Raw genomic sequence first — 26,408 nt, 5'->3', positions numbered from 1 at the left:
ATATTTTCTGCATACCTTGGACACATCAGATACCTGAGATTAGTTAAGAACATGCAGAAGCCTGTTAATGACAGGAGCAGTGGGATGGTGAATCATGCAGGTTAATGTTGTTCAAGGAATAGAGTTAAGAGCAGTGAAGCTTTCAGCTAGTACTCTTTCCTCCATCACTGACTCACTGCCTGCAGTGGAAGAGGAAGCAGCGGGGGTGGGGCTAGAGAGAGTTTTGGCGGCAGTGGTGTCATTGTGCTGGCTGACAACAGACGGCTGGCGGCGCAGGGCACCGGGCACTGCTGCCTGCCCCGTCTGGAAGGTATAGACCACATCCATCTGAAAGGACAGTCACAGCACACTGTTAGACAGCAGAGACAGAGCAAGAAAGCGGCCAGGAGGAAGAGACTTCTGCAAATGTTAGAGAAGGACGTCTGTGTTTGAGTCAGTAATCACTTTATGCAGACAGACAGATAGAAGAGGAGGTTCAAGTTGAAGAAGTACAGATCTGGAGGGTGAATGTGACAGAAGTGATCTTTTTATAGACAGTTTACAGATATTGTTAGGTGGCAGGAAACACTGGTGGACGGTGATAAGTTCATCAGGACACTGTCAGAAGTTTGACCTGACAGACAACAACAGGTTCAGGTATTTTTAGCTGCAAATATAATCAGACAGCACTTAAAAAGCTCTCAGGTCTTCAGAGATTATCCTGTGGAGAATGGTCTGCTACACCTTAGTATCATTCTGCCAAGGGCAAAAACATTCTGGTGTGTTTTAATTTCTTAAAATCAATCATGATAAACTTGGGCAGAGCTAAAAAACAGGATTCACCGACACTGTTCACTCAAAGTAGCAATGGAAGGACTATTGGTGGAACCTTTGTTGCAGGGAGGCTTGAACTGTCATCAAAGGGGCTAATCTTGAAATTTTCAGTTGCTGCTCAGTTTGTTGTTATTTCTTGTAGTAAAGGGAATTGAAAAACAGTAACATGTACATAGTGAAAGGAGAAGAGAAAGTAATGAGACATTGGCAGCCAATGACAGGCTCATACCTACAGTCTACATCTGGTGAGTCGGACAAGTTCTTCTCTGGTCACAAAGTTAAACCAAAACTGTCCTCAGTAAGTTACTGAACTTCTGTAGGGTGAATTCATATCCAATATATTCAAATTAATCTGTGCTCTGTATCTAGATTAATTCTAAACCACCACAGAAATCACGAACATTGGATTAAGTCCTCTTATTATCTCCACTTTGCCCTCATCATTGTGACTGGATCCTAATATGCAAATCATTTGTACAATGAGGAGGTAACTGGAGACTGGAGAAGACCCTGAAGAAGTGAAACTGCTCTGTGGGACCTACTTGTAATATTTGTTAAAACCTTATTAACAGGTAAACACAAGGACATAATTTTCAAGGCAAAATTAGAAAATCATGTTTGTCAGGAATTAAAAGATGCATCATGTTGATATCTGTAGCAAAACTCAGCTCATACGTCTGTGAAGATTCTCATTCACCCAGGTCAGAGTAATACTAAGGGAGAACTCAGGCCATATTAGAGATGGTACTGAAAACTGTTTCCACATGTCAGATGACTTTGCGTTTGACATAAAGAAGACACATCATAAACATTAGGAGTTGCTTCTTGCACTCTTAAGCCCATGCATTTAACTTTATTTCCACAGCTCCCAGTGATGCAGAAAGCAAATATTAGCTAGAGAAACACAAGAACATGAAAGAGAACCAAAGACGAGAGGCGGAAGAAGAGGCTGAGATCAGTGCAGGTGAAGTTTTTCGAGAAAAAGCTGCAAAACCCATAATAAACTGCTATAGAACGAAGGGTTGAGAAGAAGTGGAACAACGAATAAAGAGCTTCTGAACCAAGCTGATGGCACTTGCACGGAGAAGCGGTGAGGACAGGAGGAAGAGGAGAAATGTGTCGTTTGGAGTGACTGATCAAGTTTCGGCAGCGAGGTGCTGCTTGTACCAATTATTCCCCCACTGTGTTTGACTGTTGAGGTGTTGAACGGCACAACGCTGCCCACCAGGATTAGAGAGGAGGAGGACAGGAAGAGGAGTGTGGAGAGATAAGAACCTAATTAGCTTGCAGCCTTTCGGCGCCTCCCCCTCCATTCCCTCATCCTCCCATCCCAGGAGGATGACAGTCTGATATTACAGATACGCAGCCGTGAAGAGAACAGAACAGCTTCCTTGTTTCTCTGCAGCTTGTCTGATGATGGAGGAGAGCTTTGTTTATGTTCTCGCATGACGTCCCGCTGCGATGCTCAGTGGCTTCACGACAGCCGGGTGAAGGTTTGTTTCAGTCCTGAGCTTCTGCCCTACATTTGCGAGTTTAAACTTGTCCTGGTTTTGTCCACATCCCTGCTTCTGATTGGTGGCCGCGCTAAGGTCACCATCCGCTGACCACCAATCAAGACAATCATCTCTGCTGCTGTTCAAAGTGCTGTAAGAGTGTCTCTCAGTGGTCTGAGTAGCTCAACATGTGCTCTGGGATTTGTTTGAATTCATGAGACACTATATTATATACACGTTCAGACACTTTTTAGAGTCAGGTTTCTTTTTCTTATTTGCTATTAATATTGGTTTATTGTGTCCTTGGACTTTATGGGTGAACTCTGTCCCCTCAGCAGCACATATGGGGAAACCTTTTGATGGATTGCTCATGTAAATGTATTATTAAAATAAGCATTAATAACCTGTAAGGTACATTAATGTCACTCCAGCTGGTAGCTAAAACTCTGGTTCTTCAAGTTTTGTTTTGTTTCTTTTTGTCACAATGCACACAATGGCTCACTTTGTGTGTAACATTTTATATTAATTTTACTCTAAAATAATCTGACAATGGTGCCATTGTCAGATAAAATTTGGTGGACTCAGTTAAGCCTGCAGTGCCTCCGACTTACAGGCATTTTTAATAAAAACCAGCACCAGCGTCTTATGTGAGTAATGGACTTTGACGGGGTGCCACCTTATCTCCTATTTTATTTAACAGTTACATGGATGGTTGGTTAGTGCTTCAATCACCGTGTGAATGCAAATCATTTGTAGATTTTCTGTCCTTATAGTTTCAATAGTTTATTATTATTTAGTTAATTATCATGAGTTTGCCCACATTGTGGTGGACACCAAATATAACTAAAATAAGAAAAATACTAGGATTGTTAGAAGTAAGGAAGAGAGATAGTTAGAATTTCCTGGTTCTGCCCTTAAACTGTGAAATGAGATTACATATTTAGGTTATTATAAAACTTGTGATCTTACTGATGATAATGGCATTTATAGGCAGACCCACACGATACAGACACAAGCAGACGTGCTATAAATGTGGTCAATGTACCATGACTGTAAAGTTCTCTCTTTTTAAAGCCTTCTGTAACCCCTGTACACTGTCCACCTGTGGAGCTGTATCAAAGACAGTATGAGTCCCTGGAAGCTGCAGCGTAAAGCAGATGTTGCTAATGTCTGCTCTCCTGAAACACCAGATTTATTGTGGGTTATCTCAGTCTTCAAACAGCATTATTTTGGATTTAACTGATTCTGAACTGAGCCTGGTCAGACTCTTATCTAGACGGTGGAACCACCGACACTGTTGTCTGAAGGTAAGGCTTGATTATTGTCAGTTGTTTTAGCTGACGTTTTTTTCTGTCTTTATTTAACTGTTCTATGACTTCATCCTCGATCGGTGACTTGTGTTGAATTGAAGTTTGGTGTCAGATAAGATTCTGTTCTTTGTCTCTGAACATGAAACACTTGCAGAAATATTTAATCGTGATATTTTATCAGTGAGAGAGTCTGAGTGAGGAAGCAGAGATCAGCTGCAGCTGCAGAGCTCCAACAGAGAAACTCCAGAAGACAAGGCAGAAGAACTTATTAGTTATTATTAATTCACATGTTTAGCCTGTGGCCACAATAAGTACAAGTTAGTGCAGTGCTGAGAGGAAAACACCTGACCTCGCTGACTCTGAGTGCGTGTGTGGGAGCAAAGCACTGGCTACTGTTACTGTAAGTGGGTGTTAGCACTGAGGCTAATGAAGCCCATAGGGACTGAATGGAGCTGCCTGTGGACATGCTAATGCTCAGTGAGTGTTGGACTATCCTGTAGGAGGAGGATAACACACACTCCATGAGGAGAGTAACTGGTGGAGACAAACTAACTCAGTTTCAATCAGAATGTAATGTAGCATGAAGTTATTTTATCAATGTAAACAGCTGATTTTCAATTGCTTGATGTTAAACTGGAAGAAGACGACACAGGTGACTAAAAGAGGGCTGGTCAAACTACAAATGATTGAAAACTATGTAAGAAACAGGACTGCACCATGAAGAACAATCTGACATTATGATATTTTGTTTTCTGCGATATGAAAAAAGGAATTTTTTGCAGATGACTTAAATAACTCAATTTGGAAAGAATGATTCAGTCTAGAATACTGGGGGATTTGGTAAGAAAGTGCGTCTGCAGCGAAAATAAAAAATAATTCAAAAAGAGCTGAAAAAAGTCTTTTTGAATCTTCCTCACATGGTGTAACTCTGGTAAAGACAGCAGATGAAATTCCTTCAGCCTGATTAAAAACATCATGGAGGTAAATATTTATCTGTTCCACGCCATTCAAGGAATATAGTTATAAAGATGTGCTCTCTAAATCCTGCTTTGGTGTCATCGATTCATCAACCTTTACAAAGACAGTGACTTTGGAATTTTCTGTGTGGTCACTCAGGCTAATGACACAAATTGAAAATATGTATCGAAATGAGTGGATGAAGCTGTGTGTCAAACGCTGGTCACTGTCTTTAATTTCTGTGTTTTAATGAAGTGGTTCTATATTATAGCTCTGCAGCAGAGTGTGAAATTAACTGTACAACAGCTGAAGTGTGTGTTGAATCTACAGTTTTACCTCTCCACTCTCCACTCTCCACACTCGACTGTGTGTCTTCATTTCTTTCCAACACTAACACAAACTGAACAGTTTGTGTCACAGAGGAGACGACATGAAGCTCCAGTAGGACAACTAACGAGCTGCTGCTGCACTGAACTTATCTCTGACTTTGATCATCTGAGCTGGATTTTAAATGTGATAAAAGAGGTTTGGGCTCCATTCAGCCTGACCTGAGGCAGCAAATATTAAAGAGGCAAAAGCAGAAAGTTCGGCAAAGTAGCTTGACATGAAAACAGTAAAGTGAATTCTAAAACACATTTAAGAAGTTTTGTTTACTCTTAACCTACTGTTTTCTGCTACATAAATTCTATTTATGTAATTACCAGACAAAATGGGGAGATGTTTTATCAGCTGTTTACTGAGGTTTACGTATATACTTTTTCTTTTGAGGTCAGATAAAGACATCCTCTACTCTTCTGCTGCTAATTCCACCGTGAAACAAGCTGCTGTAGTTACCGCTGTGTGTTTCATAACAGGAGATAAGGATGTTGCTATGTGCTGTCTGAAAAAGGTTTGTCTTAATAGAAACAAGAAGAGAAGCATTTCTGTTTATGCCTCTTACTAAGGCTACTTCGGCCTAGAGACATATCTGAAGGCATATAAATCTCCTCTGCTTTGAATAATAATTAGATTTTTTTAATGAATCAAGTTAGACACAATTACCTGGTTGAAAATTCTTGAAATGAAATCTACACCTCCTCTCTCATTAAAAAATGCAGCACTGATAAATATGCAAATTATAACTTCCCCTGATAGTTGATGCCTGATTCGACTCCGTTTCTTTGAGTCTAGTGTTTGTTTATGCACATATGACAAGAGCCGTGTTTCTGAACAACTGATGAGAGAAGCTAAAACCTGAGCAGCGTTGCTTTAAGTGTGTGCTACACCTGACAAAGTACATACAGTTAGGACTTCGACATAATATTGCACCTTAAACTTTGACTGTCGCAATCTATTGTGTGAAATCCGCTGTCTGTCGGCGGCTCAAGCTTGTTTAAACTCGTGTTCATCACAGTGACATATGTGACGTAACTGCTGCAGAGGATTGTGGGTCAGAATTATGAGAAAAACACCCTGGCTGCAAACTGTAAAATCTGACTGAAATGTGACAAAATATCCTGGTATTTTTGACACACTACATTTGACGCACTCAAAGCTGTTTCATTTATCACATTCATATACATCACCAGGTTTAAGTTTTTTGCAGATGCCTGAAGAGTCACAAAGAGACAAAGTACATGATCTGAGAGTGACTCTAAATCAAGAATTTGATCGAGTATTTGTTGGCTGTGGTGCTTAACCTGTCCGGGTACTAACTTGAAACCAGACCCAAAATGGAGTCAGCTGTTGGAACTAATATTGAGGCTGGAAAAGAGATCTTAAATGAATCCCAAGACTGTCAGTAAACTTCTCTTTTTAATTTTGGTCTATTGGATGAGATGTTTCACCTTCATCCAAAATGCTTCTGAATTGAAAAAGCTGAAATGTCTTTAAGAAGCTAAAAGAGAATTCCAGTTGTCTTTTACTGAACCTCTGAATTTGACATGATCTGGATGACTGAGAATCTACACAGGCATCATCTTGATAAAGTCTCTGTTGGAACAGTTCGGCTTCTTTTCCATCCCATTTAGTCGACGATCCGTCAGGAGCTGAATTCAAAAGTTAGTTGTGTTTGCTTTCAGAAATTTATCTAAAAGATTTCACAGCTTTAAACAGCAATTCACCAATGAGACAAGTTACCAAAAACAAAAAAGTTACAGCATAACATCAACAACAGCAAGTCCAGAAAGCTCTCGTTCTTCCCCGTGGAGACTCCTGAGTTAGCAGGGCAACAGTGTCTGCCTTCATGAACACCAACCTGGTGATGTGAAACCAGAAGTGAAGTTAGTGGGAAAGCTGGACCTGAGTGTTTGTGTGGTCGTACCTGAGTCTGGATGCGGTTCAGGCCTCTGAACCAGAGGATCTGGCCTCTCCTCAGCTCCATCTCGGCGTGGTCGATCTCATCGGCGCCCTCCGTCAGCTCCTCCTCGTGGATCTCTTCCTTTCTGATACCGTGACCTGCCTCCTTTAGGAACTTCAGGCGATGTGTTGGGATGGCCGAGATCAGCTGAGGTTCACAGAAAAACAAGTTTTACAGAAACTGAAAAAAAGAATCAATAATCTTTTCCTCTCTACTCTGCACATCAGCTATAGAAAGATGTTTCACCATGCTGAATTTTTCTTCCAACAATTTGCTCCTCTGTTTACTGTTTTAGAGCCATACTGCATTTTTTTTATTGATCCACTAGGTTTGATTTTCCTCTCAGTCTCTCTTGATGTCTCCTCTCTGTGGAAACACTGCCTGCAGTTCACCTGAAAACTCGCACCGCATCTGAAAATCGCCCGCTTGGTGGGCGGTCACTAGCAGGTGACAGGTAGTCATGTGACAGCCCTTCAGACCTTCAGTCCGGTAGATGCATCGGACCAACATTGCGGCTTGGCCGCAAAACTTCTCTTTTATTTTGAAAACGCTTCAACAAAAAGTATTTCTGAAAGCGTTTGAGGCGAGAAATAACCTGTGCAGTTGCTGAATCTTTCCTCGTTTTAGTTCGACGGCTAGTTTAGACGTTTGAAGAAAGTTTTGCGATGCGTCGAAAGGATTCAAAGGATAGAAATACTGTAAAGTGTAATTAGTTCTATTACTTTTTATGCTCACATATTTATAATATAAATAACATACTCATCGTATGTACTTGTATATTGAATTTGTATTATATTGTATTTCATATACCATCTAACAGCTGTTGAATTGTTGTTTGTTCATTAATAAATTAAATGTGGAGTCTGTGATTCTGGAGAATTGTTGGGCTGCACTGATTCCTGGTGTGCAGATCCGTCTGACCCATTTTGTTTCATGTACAGATTTTTTGTAGTGCACCAGAACAAACAGCTTGCAGACAGAGGAGATGTTCACAGAAACTGACAAAATGTGTCTTGGATCAGTGTCACTGACTCCACCTTTAAAAAGAGGAGAGAGACACACCCCGCTGTAGCTGCACATCAGCTTTTTATATCTCTGTCACCTCCTCCCTCAGTCTGTTAGAAACAAAAGGCACTTTACCTCTAAAATAAACCACAAAGCTCAGATCAGTCTCTTTCTGTCTCTGTGCTCTCAGTCTCTGCCCTTCAACTGAACCCAGCAGGCCTCTCATGACTGAACTTTTTTTCTTCTATATTATAACATATGCTTTCTAAGCCTGTGTGCTAACTGGATAATGCATATGACGGTGTGAGTATCCACAGTGGGACTGACACGCTGGGTTTGTTTTCCCCCGGTGTTCATAAACAGGAGTCACACTGCTTTCATGTGCTGAGCTCATTACCGTGGCAATGGTCGCGATGGCAACGCTGCAGCAGTGTGACAGGCAACAGTTTGCTGCCACAAACCTCATGTATCCACCTCTTTATCCCGTCCTCAGTACATGCTGTTTGTTCTCAGAAGTCAGGCTGCTATTTCATGTTTGGCTGTTTGTTCAGAGCAGAACCACCTGTGGCTTCGGTCTCACCTGTCCCCACAGCAGCTCCCCCACACCGATGAACACACACCACAGCCACTGCTCGATGTTCAGAGGCGTGCAGGAGAACGGCTTCCCTCCAAACTGAACAATGATGATCTGTGGATGAAAAGAAACTCTGAGTGTACGGTCTTAAAGGATTACACTGGTGATATTTAATACTGTTTTCTTGCCAACAAAACTAAAATGGACCGTCTGTGTATCCACAGCCGGACACAACTTGTTCCTCTGTAAGAAAGAGCTTCACTGTTGTCTGAATATAATTAAATACATAAAAGTGAGACACAGTGTTAAACTGAGTGACCTGTTCCTTCATTACCACGAACATATACACTACACTGTAATTTATTTTTTACTCAATCTCAGACACACTTTCCTGCTGCTACAAATACTCATTCCAGCTCCAAATATGTGTTAATCCGCATCTGAAAGTAGTCCTCAACAAAGGCATATTCCTGTTTGCTCAGAGCTGCAGTGATGTGTTTTTGGAAATATTTGATGTATTTGTGAGCTGTTCAAAGATGTGTGACTGCAGTGCTAACTGGTGCCACAGGCAGGGCAGGGAGGTCATTCAACATTAAAAAGACGTTGCTGGTTTTGGCTCCGAGAAACACTTTGCAGCTCTTTGTTCAGTTCACACCATCAAAATGAATCACATGAAAACTGTGTTTGAAACTTTTATCACCCTTTTTTGAGCACTAGACAAATGTATAACTATCTCTTTGTTTCATTTTTAATTGCTCATGAATGGATTGTTGCTTTAGAGTTTCAGTTTTCAAAAATGTATTGAAGGCTGACGCTCTGTTTAATCTGAACAACAACAATAACACGCGTTGTCCTGAAGCTGCAGCCTGAGTGCTGTTCACACACATCTCCAAATGAAATAGGGCAGCTGTAAATTATGCATGCTCAGATGCGCATTATAATACATAATATAGTTTTGCGACTGGCTCCAGAATACTCCTGTGGTAGCGACTGGTACAAACCAACAAAATGCAGAGAACTCAGAAATGAAAAAGTAACATCATTTTTAACCAAAATGTGGACATCTGTGACAAGCCATTCTGTCCCTGATTTCAGGCTGAGCATCAGCTCTGTGTAGACAGCACATCATCAGCTACCATAGTGGTAGGTAAGGAGAGTTTGTTCAGCAACATTTTCTTTTAGGTTCTTCTCCTCTTCTGCTTCCTTTGATAGGCTTATCATTATTTCTATTTTATACTCTACCTAGACTTTTTAGTATGTTTTTCTTATTCTAAATACCAGCACAGTTTTTCATCTTATTTCTTCTACCAACATAATTTGCACGATACTTTGCGCATTTATTTTATTTATTTAACCTTTATTTTACCAGGTAAGTTAGTTGAGAACTGGTTCTCAATGACAATAACGACCTGGTCAAGAGGTGGCTACAACAAGATGAATAACAAAAACAGAATACATATACAGCAAATCACACAGTATTACAAAACAAATTACACAAAGACTTCTAAAATAGAAAGGCTAAAAACAGGTGCAGTGGTCCTGAAGTGTTTCTCTAGCTGATTTTTTAAACAACGAGAGTGATATGTATGACGTAGGTTTTAGGGATTGTTGCAGAGACTTCCAGTCATTAGTGGCAGAAAACTGGAATGAGGATTGACTGAGAGTGGTACGTACTTAGGGAATGTGGAGGTTAATGAAACTGTTAGAACGAAGAGTACGAATGGAGTTAAGAATAGGAAGTAATGAACACAGATATGGTGGTGTTTTACCAACGAGGGTTTTCTAAATGTACAGAAACCAGTGTAATTGGTTTCTGTACCAATTACACTGGTACAGAGTGTACCAGTGTAATTGTCTGCGGGAGTGAAGAGAGGGCCAGGTCACCAGTGTGTACAAACTGCAGTGGTGGGTGTTGTAAGGAACTCCAGTAGCAAAGCGGATGGCAGAGTGGCAAATAGTGTCTAAGTTATGGAGGAGGGTTTCTGAAGCGGATCTGTGTAACACATCACCATAATCAAATAATGGAAGGACTGTCATTTTAACAAGAAGGAATTTGGCACAGTGCGTGAATGAAGATTTGTTACAGTAGAGAAAGCTGATTCTGGATTTAACTTTGGAGAGGAGTGGACTGATATGTGTTCAGTGAACAATCAAGCCAAATTCCCACATACTTATAGCAGGACACAAATTGAATCTCAGTGCCGTTGAGTGAGAGAAATTTGGTCGGGTTTTCGATTTGCGGGAGGTTTCTGTTGAAGACCATACATTTAGCTTTGCTTATGTTTAGCATCATAAGAAGATCGAAAAAAGCGTGTTGAATGTTACTGAAGCTAATCTGTAGCACAGACAGTGCAGTGTGGAGAGAGGAACTAGATGTATAGACAATGATGTCATCGGCGTACAGATGGATGTGCAAATTGGCAACGGCATGGGTTATATTGTTGATGTAAATGTTAAACCATTGGACCAAGTATTGAACTCTTTAAAACAGGTGTTCTCTCAGGGTCTGAGAGAAGACCCTCCACCCTCACTGACTGCATGTGGCCAGAACAAGAGCTTCTGAACCAACTTACACAATTATTGGAAAGACAAATATTTCATAACCTTTCCAACAGAATGAAGTGGTTGACGGAGTCCTTATTTTTCAGAAATGTAACTTATAAGCAACTGCATACCTTGAAAAAATGATCTAGTCTATCTATCTAGAGAAATATGACAGCATTAGTTACCTGCAGGATGAAGGTTCCCAGGACAACGCTGCAGAAGATGGGGTTCCTGTAGATGCCCTCGAACACATTCCTCTCTCCGTGGATCTTCCTCGCGTTGATTTCATTGAAAAGCTGCATCATCACGAACACGTTGAACACAATGGTGTAGTGCTCCGATGGCGGGGAGTGCAGGGGAGCATTGCGGCCACTGTCGATGTCGAACAACTTCTCACCTGAGAAATAATGAAAGAAAAGAACCACAAAGTGAATTTAAAATCTTCTATAATTACACGTCTCTAAACTTGGATAGAGGATTCCCCTGAGCTCACCAGCAAAGAGCAGGGTAAAGATAATGACCAGCTGGAACACGGCGTGGCCCAGGATGTTCTTCATCATGGTCCTGGAGATGAGAGGCTTGTCGCGGCCATAAGGTTTACGTAGCAGCAGAGACTCGGTGGGCGGTTCAGTGGCCAGAGCGAGAGAAGCCAGAGTGTCCATGATGAGGTTGACCCAAAGCATCTGGACAGCCTTCAGGGGAGAGTCCTGCAGCACGAGGAGCAGACATCAGCAGTTTAGTTTTATTCTTTTTTGCTTCTACACTTTCACAAATCGAACATGTGCCAACATATGATATGAGCAAATTGTTCTTTTGATATTGAGTCATTTTCAACCTGCTAAATTGCCTCTTGACCTCACTTCCCCCAGAGAATATTTGTCTTTGAATTAGCTTTCTTGCTATTGCATCACATTTAGCGTGTGTGCACAGCGAGAGCATCACTTCACGATGAAGCGATATCTGCAGCTCCTGGTGTGATCTGCTGTTAAACTCCTTTTAGACCGACACCAAGCTTTAGTGTACATTTAGGCTGCTAGGTTCATCTGCAGCAGACTTCACTGGGCATTCTGGTTAAAATCTTTATCTTATTTGTGTTCTTACTAATGGTAAATATTCTCCTAAAAAGACGCTAAATAGTCCTATATGAAGATTCTTACACACACACACACACACGCGCGCGCACACACACACACACGCATACACACGCGTAGACACACACACACACACACACACACATGCACGCACACACAGACATATATCAGAAACTTAGTCAATTGGATTCTACACTTTTTTTTAATCAAAATACAGCATCTACTAAAGTCAGTTAGTTTAAAATGTATTTTAAATGTCTGTATATGTTGATTTACATTTTATTAGACAATGTGAACAGATATTTCCCTCCTTCTCTCAGTCTGTCATATCTCTGTAATTACAAACATGCTGTATATGTGATAAGACAAAGTCAGTGACAAATGAAATGCATAACTGAAAAATAACTGTCAATAAATACAGGCATTTACTGCACACCTTTGTATTTTCATGGGCCACTGATTAAAAGTTTGTCTTCTGCTGGAGTCATTTAATCATTTGGATCTGCGTAAAAATAATTTTGTCTGTCTTACATTCAACCTAATTTCATGGCTGTGTAGTCATCTGTTGAGGGTGAAAATAGAAAAAACACAAAGTTTGGAAACAAAATCCTCAAATTTATCAAAATTTGGCCAAATTATTTTACAGAAGTTTGTGTTGGGTCCCAAACAACAAAAGAGAAGACTCAAACAAAAAACAAAACAAAGTCTAAGACAGTGGATCAACACAGAGAACACCAGCAGTGTCTGTCGTTCCTGACGTTTCTCAACTGGACAAGCTCTACGATTTTCTCTTTAAAACTTCCCACCATCATTGTGTTAAAGCTTTACTCCCGTCACAAATGTGTAAGGTTGATTCTGAAGAATGTGTACAAGCCCAGAGGAAACACAGAGCACAGACGTACACATGAATGCATAGTTATGGCGAGTGTATTGGCAGCCTTATACTGCACATCATTATGAGCAGCACCATCACCAGTTTAATCATGGTGTGTCTACAACCATTGGCTTGACTGATTTAGACGCATATAAATGCAGGAAAAACATTTGCACACACACTCCTCAGTGGTCGCCCCTGGGTCCATCCTCTGTGTGCACAACAAAGACATCCCTTAATGATCTGTGCCAACATTTCAGCGGCCGAACAGAAAGCGAGCGCCGGATGATCAGTGAGTATAAACGCAGCGCAGAGACCACAGACCTGCTGAGTCCCTGCTATATTTCAGGATTATGATGGTGACATGTTGCCATGGTTTCAGGCTGAATCTTAGCCTAGTTTGTGTTCTGCGCTCTGTAGACGAGTTAGTTATCTGTCCTGCCAGCTGTGAGCCTTTCAATTAATACACAGCCCCGAGATTTCTTCTTTATTGTGTCAGGAGTTCAGTTTCCTGATTAGGGAAACATTATGAAACAAAGAAGATGTGACACGACCACCTCGCCTCCTCGCAACACAGAGACGACTGCACTGAAACCACAAACGATTCTGCTTTCTTGCTTCTGTGGATATTTGAGCAGAGATTTGCAGGTGTTTCTAGAGTGAGTGAGCAGATGCATCTCAGCACTGAATTAATCTATCAAAACACAAGCTTCAGGTAATCAAACAAACGCTCTCCAAAGGTATACTAACTGTAAATTGAAAATGATGTTTGCTTCGGTCGACATTTGAATTTCAGATCAAAACACGCCATCGAGGCAAATGTTGTTTCACTCTCACTGTATTACTAATAATGTATAGAACACTGAGTTGCATGGAAAAAAAACTGATGTTCTGCTGAGTTTCTGCAATATGAAAAAATACAGGAATTTTGCAGCAGAAGCCTTGAATAAATAACTTGGAAAGAATGAATCTTTGTCGAATAATTGGGGTGATTTCATAGAAGAGTACCTCTGTAGAGAAAATTTTTTTTTTAAAAAAAAGCTATAAAATACAATAAACCATAAGAACCTTCCTCATCTGGTGTAACACTGACAGACTTCTGAAATAGTTTTTATCTTCAGGGTCAGTCAGATCTTTGCTCTCAGCATACAGAATGTTGTGCTGTTGACTTAAATAGTTAAACTAATCACCATACAACTGGCTGGACAAAGTGATGACCATGATTATTTGGATTAATATTGAAATCCCAATAATTTATCACATTTTTTATTTATTAATTTTACAGAAAAAATATCTTTATTTAGCGTATAAATAAACAGAGCTCTGCTTTCACTTCATGTTGTGCTACATTCCTGCCAATGCAAAAATCTGCATCAAAATCAGACTGAAAATAATCTTCAGCTGAATTCAGAGCATCTGTTGGAGAATAAACAGAATTTATATTGGACCCTAAACTCCTAACTGGCTGAACATCTGTTGGTCTACAAACTACAGTTAACAGATGTTCCCTAAATGCCTCACAGTCATACGGAGAAGCTGTTTATAATGTAAGATGAGAAATAATTTTTACTGTAGTCCAAAATTACTTTCATGATAACAACACTGAACGTGACACCGATTCTGTCAGACAATATGAAAGCTAAACCTGAGAATGGATCTGAGAACTGGACATTTTCAATATAGTTTGCTTTCTGTTCTGATGTAAACTAAGATCAATAAAAAAAAAAACTGATGGAAATGACTTTTCTATAGCACTTATACAATAACAGGATGCTCTCAGAGCTGTTTATTGCAAACAGCCATCCATCAAAACCAGTGGACAGGATCGGTTCATTATCGGTAAATTTAAGCTTTTAAGTTACTTGGGGAGAAAAAAATGTTTTTAGAAAATGAACATAAATGTGAAATAAAATACGTAATTTTCTTTAGTTTAATTTAATTTTTGAATAAAGCTAAATTTTCCTGTACTGAAATTTTATTTTGATTAAAACAAGTCATGTTGATTTCATTTTGTTGTTGGCAACTGTGGACTTTCATAAAAACAACACAAATACCAGCTTTAACAGACTCTCAACAGCATGTGAGGCAAATGATTGGCACTGATTTAAATTAGCAGCATCTCCGAACTTTTGATGAGTACAAACTTTAGCATGGTATTAATGAAACAACACTGACCAACCTGTCTGTGGTTATTTAGACTCATCCTGGTGTGTCTAAAGGGCTATGATGAGTGATATCAACATATTATTTTCAGAATGAGTGTTTACCTGTGTGATGCAGGCGCCCGTGAACGCCACGATCACGGCCACCACATTGACGGTGAGCTGGAACTGCAGGAACTTGGAGATGCTATCGTAGACGTTTCTCCCCCACATGACGGCCTTGACAATACTGGTGAAGTTGTCGTCAGTCAGGATGATGTCAGATGCTTCTTTGGCCACATCTGTGCCGGCGATTCCCTGATAGGAAGCAGAGATGGAAAATCAGAACAAGCAGTCAGTAGCTGGTTAAGTGTGATGGCCTTCTGTATTTGACAGTCACTAATTGAAAAGAGCCAGAATCTGTTCTGCTAACAAGTATTATTTATCCAAACCTTGTGAGCATGTGCAAACAGCTAAATGATGTTAAATTACACTACATTTTTGTGAGTTCCTTTAAAGATTCACATCTATGGTACGCTGTGAAGGGCTTGGAGTCAAGGGAATCAAACCAGGTGGGGAAGTCAGAAAGTACTGACACAAACTAACAGGTCAGTGCATGAAAAAACAACCAGAGTCTTCCCATCCTAGAGATATTAAACTGCTACAATTTTGCTGTTGAAACTACGATATGTTCCATAATATTAAAGTTATGGATTGGCCCTGATAGGATTTGTTGACAGTAAGAGTTAAATGTCACCTCAGGGAGCAGCATCATCATTTTTCTGTTCTCAGTTTAATGTTATCATCTACCTCTCCTTGGGTTTTAGACAGCGCTCTGAGACTACCATTACAAGTAGAAACTTTAGTATTGTCCCCCAGAAGTTTACTGTAACATCCAACCCCAAATATATTTGATATGAGAGTAATAAAGTGTGTACTGAGGCTTTAGTCAGAAAATAACGCTGCTTTGTACTTGATGTGTTCCAACGATGATCACAAACTTTCAAAGTGTTTAAAAGATAAATCTGAGCAATCATGAAATTGTTAATAATGGAGGACAGTGGAATAATGTGTTTATTCCTCCTACAGAAAATAAATTAATTTCATTTTCCTCTGACTGTCACTCAGCAACATACAAGTTGAAATAAAAAGGTGAAAAGAAGACATGGCTTCACTTTAATGAGTCCCAGTGGTCACGAGCCAGAAATGCTGAGGACTGAGACTAAACTAAACTAACCTGCATTTACACCAAACTGTTGAGCTAAGGCAGAGATGGTTTCCTGAGAGGTGGACAAGTGATTATCTTTGTGTGAGTTAAGTGTGACTGCTTCAAGTCTCACCTGCAGGAGAAAGCTGCTGTTCTCCAGAAGTACAACCTCAGCAGCATTATTCTGCTGAACTTGCTGAGCAGTATGACAGGTACAAGGGAGCGGAGACAGGAAGTCCACATACTCAACTTCAGAGTTGAAACTTTTTGTTAAAAAAAAAAAAAAAGAAATTCTGTAGGCTCTTTTCACCTCATGTTCAAGGGGAAAACAATGAGGCCGACGGCCACCAGCAGATTTGAATCTAAAACCACATTTCAGCATAATGCAGCTAAAGTACCAAAGCTATGAGTGAAAACATTCTGCGCGGCTCAACTGAGGCAGTGATTAAAATAAAACAGAGTCAGTCCTGCGTTAACAGTAACTGTAAAGAAACTGCTGAGTCTCTCTGCACAGTCAGGCTCTCCCAAACAGATGGAGTTGGATTTCTCTCTGTTTTCCAGGTAAACAGGCGATAATTCAATAGGGACACAAACTGAAAATACTCCAAATGAGACATATTCTGACTGAAAGGTCAGTGCTTTAAATCCACAGATCGCTTTAGTGATGATACGGCTCAGCAGCGTGGAGGAGACTCTGGTGTTCAGATGACTTTCCTCAGTAAATAGAGGTCACAACAACGCACAGGAGTCAGTGGATGTTAATGAGCTTCAGGGTTCTGTTGTGTGTCTTTAATCGATCAGTGTTGGTGATAATATCAGCTGATTAGCTGCTCAGTGTAACTTTCTGTTCTGAAGCCAGTTTCACACTTTAAATGAAGTAATAATCACCAGCAGCTGATTCCATCATTACTGACAAACAGTCAAAGTAAGCTACAGAAGCTTTCATTCAGTCTCTTTGTGTCTGCGGTATTTCTGAGATAAACCAGGAGCTATGACTGAATTTCAGCCTTTAAACCCTTACAGATCACAAACGTCTTCTTTGCAGGCTGTCATGTCATATATCATTAATTTTCCAAAGTATGCTGGGCTCCTCAGAAGTGTCATCGTTTAACATATGAACTGTCTAGCTGCTCTAGGAAAGTTGTTATGAGAGCCACCAACAAAATGTGCACAGTAAGTTAATGAATAGAGTTCATGGTGTAGGGAGCTTTAGCTGGGTCTTAAAATATGTAAAACATTTTCATGGATTTGTTATTCTTGACTTTCCTCTCTTTTTCTTACATTAATTTGGCAATACCTAAATGTTTGACACCACAGTTCACATTATGCTTTGGGTGATGTAAACAGGAAGTGTATTGGTTTCAGTAAGTGATTCAGTTAGCTGTGTGCAAAATATGAGACCTGATCATCCAATGAAGTAAGATTCTCAGTGTGTTTACCCTTAAAGTAGTTTTCAACATCATGCCGGCAGCTCTCTTTAACTGGCTAAATCACCACAATAACTGGTGCTGCACAGCTAACCTGCCCCAGAAGAGGTTCTGTTCAGAGTTTGGGATTCAAATCGGCTGTAAGAAGCGTCTCTCTTCCATCACTTCTAGTCCTGAATTATACAGATTCTCAGCTGAGGTTTTATGTGTAAACCTGGTGAGCTGTACATTAGTAATTTCACTGAGCGAAGCTATGCAGTTCAAGCAGGATAACTGGATGTTGCAGTGGTAACCTACATGCATTCAGTTAATTAAATATTTTTACTTCAATTCGTCCAAAAACTAAAGTCACTTCCCCATCTCTTTCATTGTAGGACAGTCAGACCTAAATGTTGAAGTTTAAAGTCTCAGAGCTCTAATGTGCAGCTGTAAGTTAGAAATAAGCTTAGATTCACTGATTGGGAAAATAAATATATTAACTTTCAATGTTAACAGTTTTCTATCAGCATTCTACTCTTTTTCAGCAACAGCATTGCTTTCTACCGTAATAATTTTTATATTCTTTACTGCTCTCTATCCTCCGACTGAAGGAGGCAGCACACTGTTGGTCTATGTTGTGAGTAAAGAGGCGCATGATGCATCAAACACTAATCTCTTATGGAGCAGCTCAGAGCCGTATAGAAACTGTACTATTATGATTATTTAAACATTTGAAGCTAGTTATTTTTTAACTGCAAAAATTGAACACTAAGAGATGCATGGATTGTAAGAAAAAATACACGAGAATTTCTAAATAAAAACAATCCTCAGCCTACAAAATTACTAGCAGTGATATACTGTACATGTATGCAAATTGTACGTATAAGGATTAAAGACGCAAAATTATTGGAATCTGTTGAAGGACTGAGACCAAGGTCTAGGATTTGGAAGTGGTACTGATACATTATTGAATGTATAAAACAAGAGAACAAGTTATAACCTATAAAAGAAACAGAATCAGTCCTCTGTGTGCTGATCTGTGAAAAACAAAGGCAGTAACATGGTGGCAGAGTTGGATTCCACTGATGAGCTGAGGCAGCCAAGCTCAGCATATACTGATTTATTATTCCATTTCACAGCTATCTTAATGAATCCATGGCTTTAAACTCAAGACTTATTGTGGATGGCGCTCAGAGAAAATACCTATTTCATGTCTGCATTAGAAATGGAATTAAGTGAAAGGTTTATTTTTTTCTTTTGGTAATGATGCAGAGAGAAACTGAAGCAGCAGATGAGTGACGCAGCGGAGAGCTGTGGAACCAACACGACAAAAATAAAAGGTGGAAAATGAAGCGGTAGTTACCATGGCAAAGCCAACATCGGCTTTCTTGAGGGCCGGGCCGTCGTTGGTGCCGTCTCCTGTCACTGCTACCACCTGTCGGGTTTCACCCACTGTGCTGTCAATGATGCCTGATCAACAGAAACAAAGCAAGAATCTCTGGGTCAGGGAGTGTATGAATAGTTTAGGACACATGGAACACTCAGTCACTGTAGTCTAGTTCGAGTTTGAACAATATGACATTTAGTTTACGACCACGTGTAACTTACCATGTGTGAGTTACCAGCAGTGATACAACGCATTAAAAATCATACATCAAACTACATTAACCCTGAATCAGAATCAGACAGGTGGGTTCTAAAGGTGGGTATGAAGGGCTGATTTTGAGCTTTTAGGTGATACTTGAACTACTCATCTGTGTACTTGTGTTGAAAATGTCAGTCATGTTGATTCCATATTGTGACATGTTTGTAAAATTAATAATTATAGAAATTCACCTTTAGTTTTCTGTCTCTGAATTCTCACTCCTTTTAGCCGTGGTTGTGCAGGGATTTATATTGCAGTGAGAACACAGAGTTAAATCTCTGCCAGAATGAACCCACCTTTGACCAGAGTGTGTTTGTCTGTTGGTGATGAACGAGCAAGAACACGCAGTTTGGGCCAAACTTTGTCCAGACGCTCCTGCTCCACCTAGAAAACATGCATTAAAAGTTTTTTTACACAACAAATTTGATACTACATATACCATTAGACACCAAATACTGCCAAAATATAACCCGTCTTAGGAATGAAAGTATCAAAGCCTATTTTTTATAGAGAGCCCTTCTGAAAATTAATCACTATCTCTGCAGTTGTCTTAAATTTTCAGCAGAGATGAGAAATTTTTACTTCAGCAATAAATAACTTTTAGAAAAGAAGAATTAACTTCTACCTAATCTGATGAAAATCTAAACCTACAAACTACATCATGTATATAGGTGTCAGTTAATATGTTGCCCGATAGGTAAGACGAAAAACTGTGGTACAGAAAAACAAAACTGTATTTGAAGCGACTTTGTAACTAACTCGTATAACTAACTCGTACTGAGCCATCCATTACAGTGAATGCTGTGCTCAAGCCGAGCTACATACACTGCTGAACTCTAATGGGACATTTCTTCAGACATAAAACTAGTTGTGGATGTTACATCTGAAGAGCTGTGATTTAATCAAGGCTCACTTGTTTGGGGTTTAACTTTAGAGTTATCCTGTGGTCAAAGATGGATGTTGGCAACAGTAAACTGCAGTAAAACAATCCTATTCTGAACTCGTCTCACCTCTCCTCTGTCGTTTCTGATCTGCTGGTTGAACTCTTTGCCCTCCAGACAGAGGAAGTCCTCTCCGGGTATCAGGATGCCACACTTGGTTGCAATGGCTCGGGCAGTGTTGATGTTGTCTCCAGTCACCATACGAACAGTGATTCCTGCACGCTGACACTTGGCGATGGCTTCAGGTACCTGGAGAAGCGTCAGAACAGAGGAAACTCTTTCACTTTAAAGGTAACGGAGGGATGAAAGAAAAACTTCTGCTTCTCGGTTTAAAAATGACTTTGGGGATTAGAGATTGTATAACCTCCTTAAAAAACACAACACTGGCAAGGATCAGAGCAGACTGGGTGAATGAGCTGGGGGAAGACTTGGAAGAGGACACTTGGGAGCATGCTCTTCTAAGAGTTAACAACACCACTTCCTGCGTGAAATTAAGCATTATACAATTCAAGATTCTACATCGCATCCACTACTCCAAAGCAAGACTGGCTAAAATATATCCTAACACAGATGCAAGCTGTGACAGGTGTCAAAACTCTCCTGCTGATCTGACACATGTTTTGGTCGTGTCCAGTCCTGGCTACCTACTGGTCTACCATCTTTAAAATGCTGTCAGAAGCATTGAATATAGATCTTCAACCCAACGCAGCTATGATCATATTTGGTACCCCAGATAGAAGACACACAACTTTAAGAAAAAGCTACAAAAACATGATTGCTTTTACAACGCTGCTGGCACATAGAAGAATATTATTACATTGGAAATCAAAAAATCCACCAGAAGTATCTTTATGGTTTAGTGACCTGACAGAATTCATACAATTAAAGAAAATAAAATATACTCTCAGGGGTTCCAGGGACAAATTCTTCTCTGTCTGGGATCCAGTGTTGAAATATCTAGGTAAACTCAAAACTGTACCCACTTAATGACCACCTTGCGGTTATCTTGCATCTACATTTATGTTTATGATTGAATCCATGTGAACCATGTCTGGTTGAGTGCACAGCTTCACTCTTGGTGAGTCTAGACATATGTTTTTTGTTTCTTATTTTTTTTTTTTTTTTTTAGGTGGATGAATGTATATATATGTGTGTGTGTATATATATATATATATATATATATATATATATATATATATATATATATATATATATATATGTACGTGTGTATGTGTATATATACACCATATTGCCAAAAGTATTCGCTCACCTGCCTTGAGTCGCATATGAACGTAAGTGACATCCTATTCCTAATCCATAGGGTTCAATATGACGTCTGTCCACCCTTTGCAGCTATAACAGCTTCAACTCTTCTGGGAAGGCTGTCCACAAGGTTTAGGAGTGTGTTTATGGGAATTTTTGACCATTCTTCCAGAAGCGCATTTGTGAGGTCACACACTGATGTTGGACCAAAAGGCCTGGCTCTCAGTCTCCACTCTAATTCATCCCAAAGGTGTTCTATCGGGTTGAGGTCAGGACTCTGTGCAGGCCAGTCAAGTTCATCCACACCAGACTCTGTCATCCATGTCTTTATGGACCTTGCTTTGTGCACTGGTGCACAGTCATGTTGGAAGAGGAAGGGGGCAGCTCCAAACTGTTCCCACAAAGTTGGGAGCATGGAATTGTCCAAAATGTCTTGGTATGCTGAAGCATTCAGAGTTCCTTTCACTGGAACTAAAGGGCCAAGCCCAGCTCCTGAAAAACAACCCCATACCATAATCCCCCCTCCACCAAACTTTACACTTGGCACAATGCAGTCCGACAAGTATCGTTCTCCTGGCAACCGCCAAACCCAGACTCGTCTATCAGATTGCCAGATGGAGAAGCGCGATTCGTTACTCCAGAGAAGGCGTCTCCACTGCTGTAGAGTCCAGTGGCGGCGTGATTTACACCACTGCATCCCACGCTTTGCATTGCACTTGGTGATGTATGGCTTGCATGCAGCTGCTCGGCCATGGAAACCCATTCCATGAAGCTCTCTGCTGAAGCACTGTTCTTGAGCTAATCTGAAGGCCACATGAAGTTTGAAGGTCTGTAGCGATTGACTCTGCAGAAAGTTGGCGACCTCTTGGCACTATGTGCCTCAGCATCCGCTGACCCCGCTCCATCAGTTTACATGGCCTACCACTTCGTGGCTGAGTTGCGGTCGTTCCCACACACTTCCACTTTCTTATAATACAGCTGACAGTTGACTGTGGAATATTTAGGAGCGAGGAAATGTCACGACCGGATTTGTTGCACAGGTGGCATCCTATCACAGTTCCACGCTGGAATTCACTGAGCTCCTGAGAGCGACCCATTCTTTCACAAATGTTTGTCAAAGCAGTCTGCATGCCTAGGTGCTTGATTTTATACACCTGTGGCCATGGAAGTGATTGGAACACCTGATTCTGATTATTTGGATAGGTGAGCAAATATTTTTGGCAATATAGTGTGTGTGTATATATATATATATATATATATATATATATATATATATATATATATATATATATATATATATTTATCTATTTATTTTATTTATTCATTTAGTTTCATCTCATTCAATCACACGTTCTTTATGGACTGGTGTCCAACATGTTCTTGGGGGTGGAAGAAAAGTTAAAATATGAACATGAGCATTATGATCACTCTGTATGTGAATCTATGTACCATATTGTTAATGCTCAATAAAAAGAAAATGCAAAAAAAAAAATGATTGAAGCCTAAAGGAAGCAAGCAATGCTATTTCTATAGAACCTTATCACAGAAAGAGGCTATTCAAAGTGCTTTACAGGCAAAGGTAAAACATTAAAACAATGCAGAAGAGTAAAATTGAAATTTTCAAAATCAATAATTGCCAAACAGCACAGACAAACAGAATAAGGTGCACACAAATTTTATAGAACAATTAAAGGTGACAAATGAAAAAATGAAAAATGAATTAAAATGAAGCGAATAAAAGTGTAGGTGGTTTAGACCAGACTTTATAAATGAAACTGATTAATTAAAAGTAGTGGAAAAAATAACTGTCTTTAACTTTTAAAAATGGATAAAGTTGTATGACGACTAAACAGCATTTCCTGTTTAGATATACCGGTATTTCAGTCTTATTCAGAGAAACACACCATCAGACGTGTGCAGTTCATTCAACATACTGCTGCTGGGAAATAAACCAACACAAGGATAAAAAACATGTCTCTCGGATTATTAGATCTTTGCACTCCAGTTAAACATAGAATTGAAGTACTTGTCCGTAAGCCAGTTCTCCACTCTACAGGGAATAAAAGCTTCAGTGAGTTTACCGAAATCTTGCTTGGACAGAGTTTCTCAGTTTGTTTTAAAGATGCCGGCATGAGGATTTAGTCACAGCTTTGATGTAACTCCTGAAATTTAGATCCTCATCAGTAATGAAACCGAGATCTGAGAATCTGAGAAGGATGTTCACTCGCTAAAGACGGTGAGTTTGTTGGCTTATTTGCCGAAGTCAAAATAATAAACTCATTTTCTTGTGCGACCTACAGGAATTTGGCAGAGAATTTCTATTACAGCGCTAGTTCTACCTGAGCACCCTCTCATGTTCCTCTCATCCTGACTGAGAGCTCACTCATCTCCATCTGTGGGAGTGGATAGAGTGAATATAAAGAGGTTTCCACAGACACCTGTGAAGAGTGAACCTTATGGTTGCTGCTTCCTCTGCTCATCAGGTGACTCGACTGATATGATCTGACACCTGGTCCCAGAGCTGGATGCTTCAGATCTGTGGTTGTTCTCCCACCAACTGGCCTAATCTCCATCTGTGGGATGCTGCTGCTGACCTTCCTCCAGCCCACTGCTTCCAGCTGCCCATTTCCACCAATCTACTCTGCATTGCCCTTACTATACTTGATTTGCTCATCTACATATTTTTGAATTTAACACCAGCTATATATGTAGTATATTTAATGCCAGAGCCGTACACCATAGCAGTAAACTATAATTAGTTTCCATGTTAGTTGTACTTTGCATGTATCATCTGTCTTATCATGCATGTATTAAACTGTGTGTTTTATGGTCCTTGTGTCCCCCCCACCTCTCTATCTCTATCCCTCTACCTCCACCTCTAACCCTCTACCTGTAACCCTCTACCTCTATCCCTCTACCTCTATCTCCTCCTCTAACCCTCTACCTCTATCCCTCTACCTCCTCCTCTAACCCTCTACCTGTAACCCTCTACCTCTATCCCTCTACCTCTCTACCTCTACCCCTCTACCTCTATCCCTCTACCTCTGTCCCTCTACCTCTATCCCTCTACCTCCACCTCTAACCCTCTACCTCTACCCCTCTATCTCTACCTTTCTACCTCTTCTGTCCCTCTCAACCCGCCCGGCCAGGGGGCAGATGGGTCCCCCCACATTAGAGCCGGGTTCTGCTCGAGGTTTTTTTTCCCTGCTAAAAGGGTGTTTTCCTTGCCACTGTCACATTTTGGCTTGCTCTGGGGGTCAGGCATATGGGTTCTGTAAAGCGTCTCGAGACAATTTCACTGTAACTGGCGCTATATAAATAAAATTGAATTGAATTGAATTGAATTGACGGAGGACGGGGTTCTGTGTTTGGATTACAGATACAAACACACACCACATCTTTGACTCATGCAGGAGGAGGCTGGACCTGAGTGAGTTCAGTCAGACACTTTAGGGCAAGAGACACTAGCGATGTTGTGGAGCCTCAATAGTGATGTGTAATGTCAGAATAGTTATAATTTTGAAGGTCTGTCAGTATTTATATTTAGACTCTTTTATCACCAAAAACACACAGCTCATCGGCTGTTGAGGATGTTGGCTTTTTGTCTTTTGGCCTCAGTGTTTAAGCACGTTGCATAGTCCTTTGAGATGCAGTATCTACTTTTCAAAAAGGTCCTTAAATACAAATACAAAACACAAACAGACACAGCTTTATAGAGTGAACACTACAAATACACCAATACAGATGGTTCTCTCACCCTCTCCCACCCCCAGACCTGAGCTGCTGACAGAAAAATCAGCTACAAAGACCCAGATAATGCAACTATTACATCAGTATCTGAAGCAGTCTGATTTCTGATTATCTGGAACACTAATGAAGTAAAAATTGAAAGTACACGCAGATTAAAAGCACGAACAGGTCGCTTTGGGACAAGAAAATAAAGATGCGCTGTAGCAGCAAAAAGACTTGATAGATCTTAGAAACAGCGGAGGATTATTTAAAACAGAAGGAGCTTTGCACTGAAATGACCTGCATCCAACTTCTTTGAAAATTTTAGGGACAAAGTAAACGGGATGCTGCAGATGTCGGAGTGCATGTGAAGGTCTACCGAAACTGTTTCAAAGAGGAAGGAAAGTTCAAATAAACATATCTGAGGATAAACTGAACCAGTGAAAATGTTTTCTAGCTTTAGACTGCAACCAGTTAAGCGATTCATATAAGAGACGACGTTGAGTTTATATGGACACCCGAAAACAAATGTACATTGAAAATTGAATACAACATTAACCCTCATCAGTACATGTGGCAAAACCTGTAATCTGTACACTTGGGGTCCAGCTGGACCCCAGTAGTATTTCATCTGTTTCACATTTCTGTACATGTCCATATCCTCTCAATATATAGTTTCTTAAAACGTGTCGTTTTAGATACAAATATGAAAGAAACAATGAAACTTTGGTGACTTATGATGTTTTTATTCAAGAGTAAATGAAATGAGAGGAACACAACATTTTCACTATTTTCATATTTTTGTGATTTCTGGTGCAGAATCATGTGCATGAAATGGAATTAACATGTCCCATTATACCTCTGATGGTACAAAGTAAGGAGACATTTAGGGCTGCAACAACGAATCGATAAAATCGATAATAATCGATTATTAAAAGCGTTGGCAACGAATTTCATTATCGATTCGTTGTGTCGCGCGATTCGTGCGTCACTCGCCATGTCGCGGAGCGTCTACTTCACCTGCAGAGCTTTGTCAATGCTGGCTGACTGAAATAAAGTTTTTTTTTTTTTTAAATA

General features: G+C 40.2%; 1 protein-coding gene across 5 annotated transcripts in view; it reads right to left on the bottom strand.

The window, feature by feature from the left end:
* The window catches only part of LOC111575996 (plasma membrane calcium-transporting ATPase 1-like), a 153,092-nt gene that overhangs the window by 8,126 nt on the left and 118,558 nt on the right, over positions 1-26,408 (bottom strand). For 2 of the 5 annotated variants that reach the window (XM_055010767.1, XM_023281472.3), the window contains 9 exons: positions 20,409-20,588; positions 19,695-19,782; positions 19,117-19,223; positions 15,267-15,458; positions 11,528-11,741; positions 11,220-11,431; positions 8,497-8,604; positions 6,876-7,058; positions 177-327 (listed from right to left, as the gene is read on the bottom strand). In XM_055010767.1, the coding sequence (XP_054866742.1) occupies positions 177-327; positions 6,876-7,058; positions 8,497-8,604; positions 11,220-11,431; positions 11,528-11,741; positions 15,267-15,458; positions 19,117-19,223; positions 19,695-19,782; positions 20,409-20,588 (1,435 nt within the window). The remainder of the gene's footprint in view (positions 1-176; positions 328-6,875; positions 7,059-8,496; positions 8,605-11,219; positions 11,432-11,527; positions 11,742-15,266; positions 15,459-19,116; positions 19,224-19,694; positions 19,783-20,408; positions 20,589-26,408) is intronic. The other 3 variants (XM_023281468.3, XM_023281467.3, XM_035953448.2) reach the window with 2 other exon arrangements.

Source organism: Amphiprion ocellaris, chromosome 5 (genome assembly GCF_022539595.1).
Source record: "Amphiprion ocellaris isolate individual 3 ecotype Okinawa chromosome 5, ASM2253959v1, whole genome shotgun sequence".
Lineage (NCBI taxonomy): Eukaryota > Metazoa > Chordata > Actinopteri > Pomacentridae > Amphiprion > Amphiprion ocellaris.
This window is presented reverse-complemented; position numbering and strand designations above follow the sequence as displayed.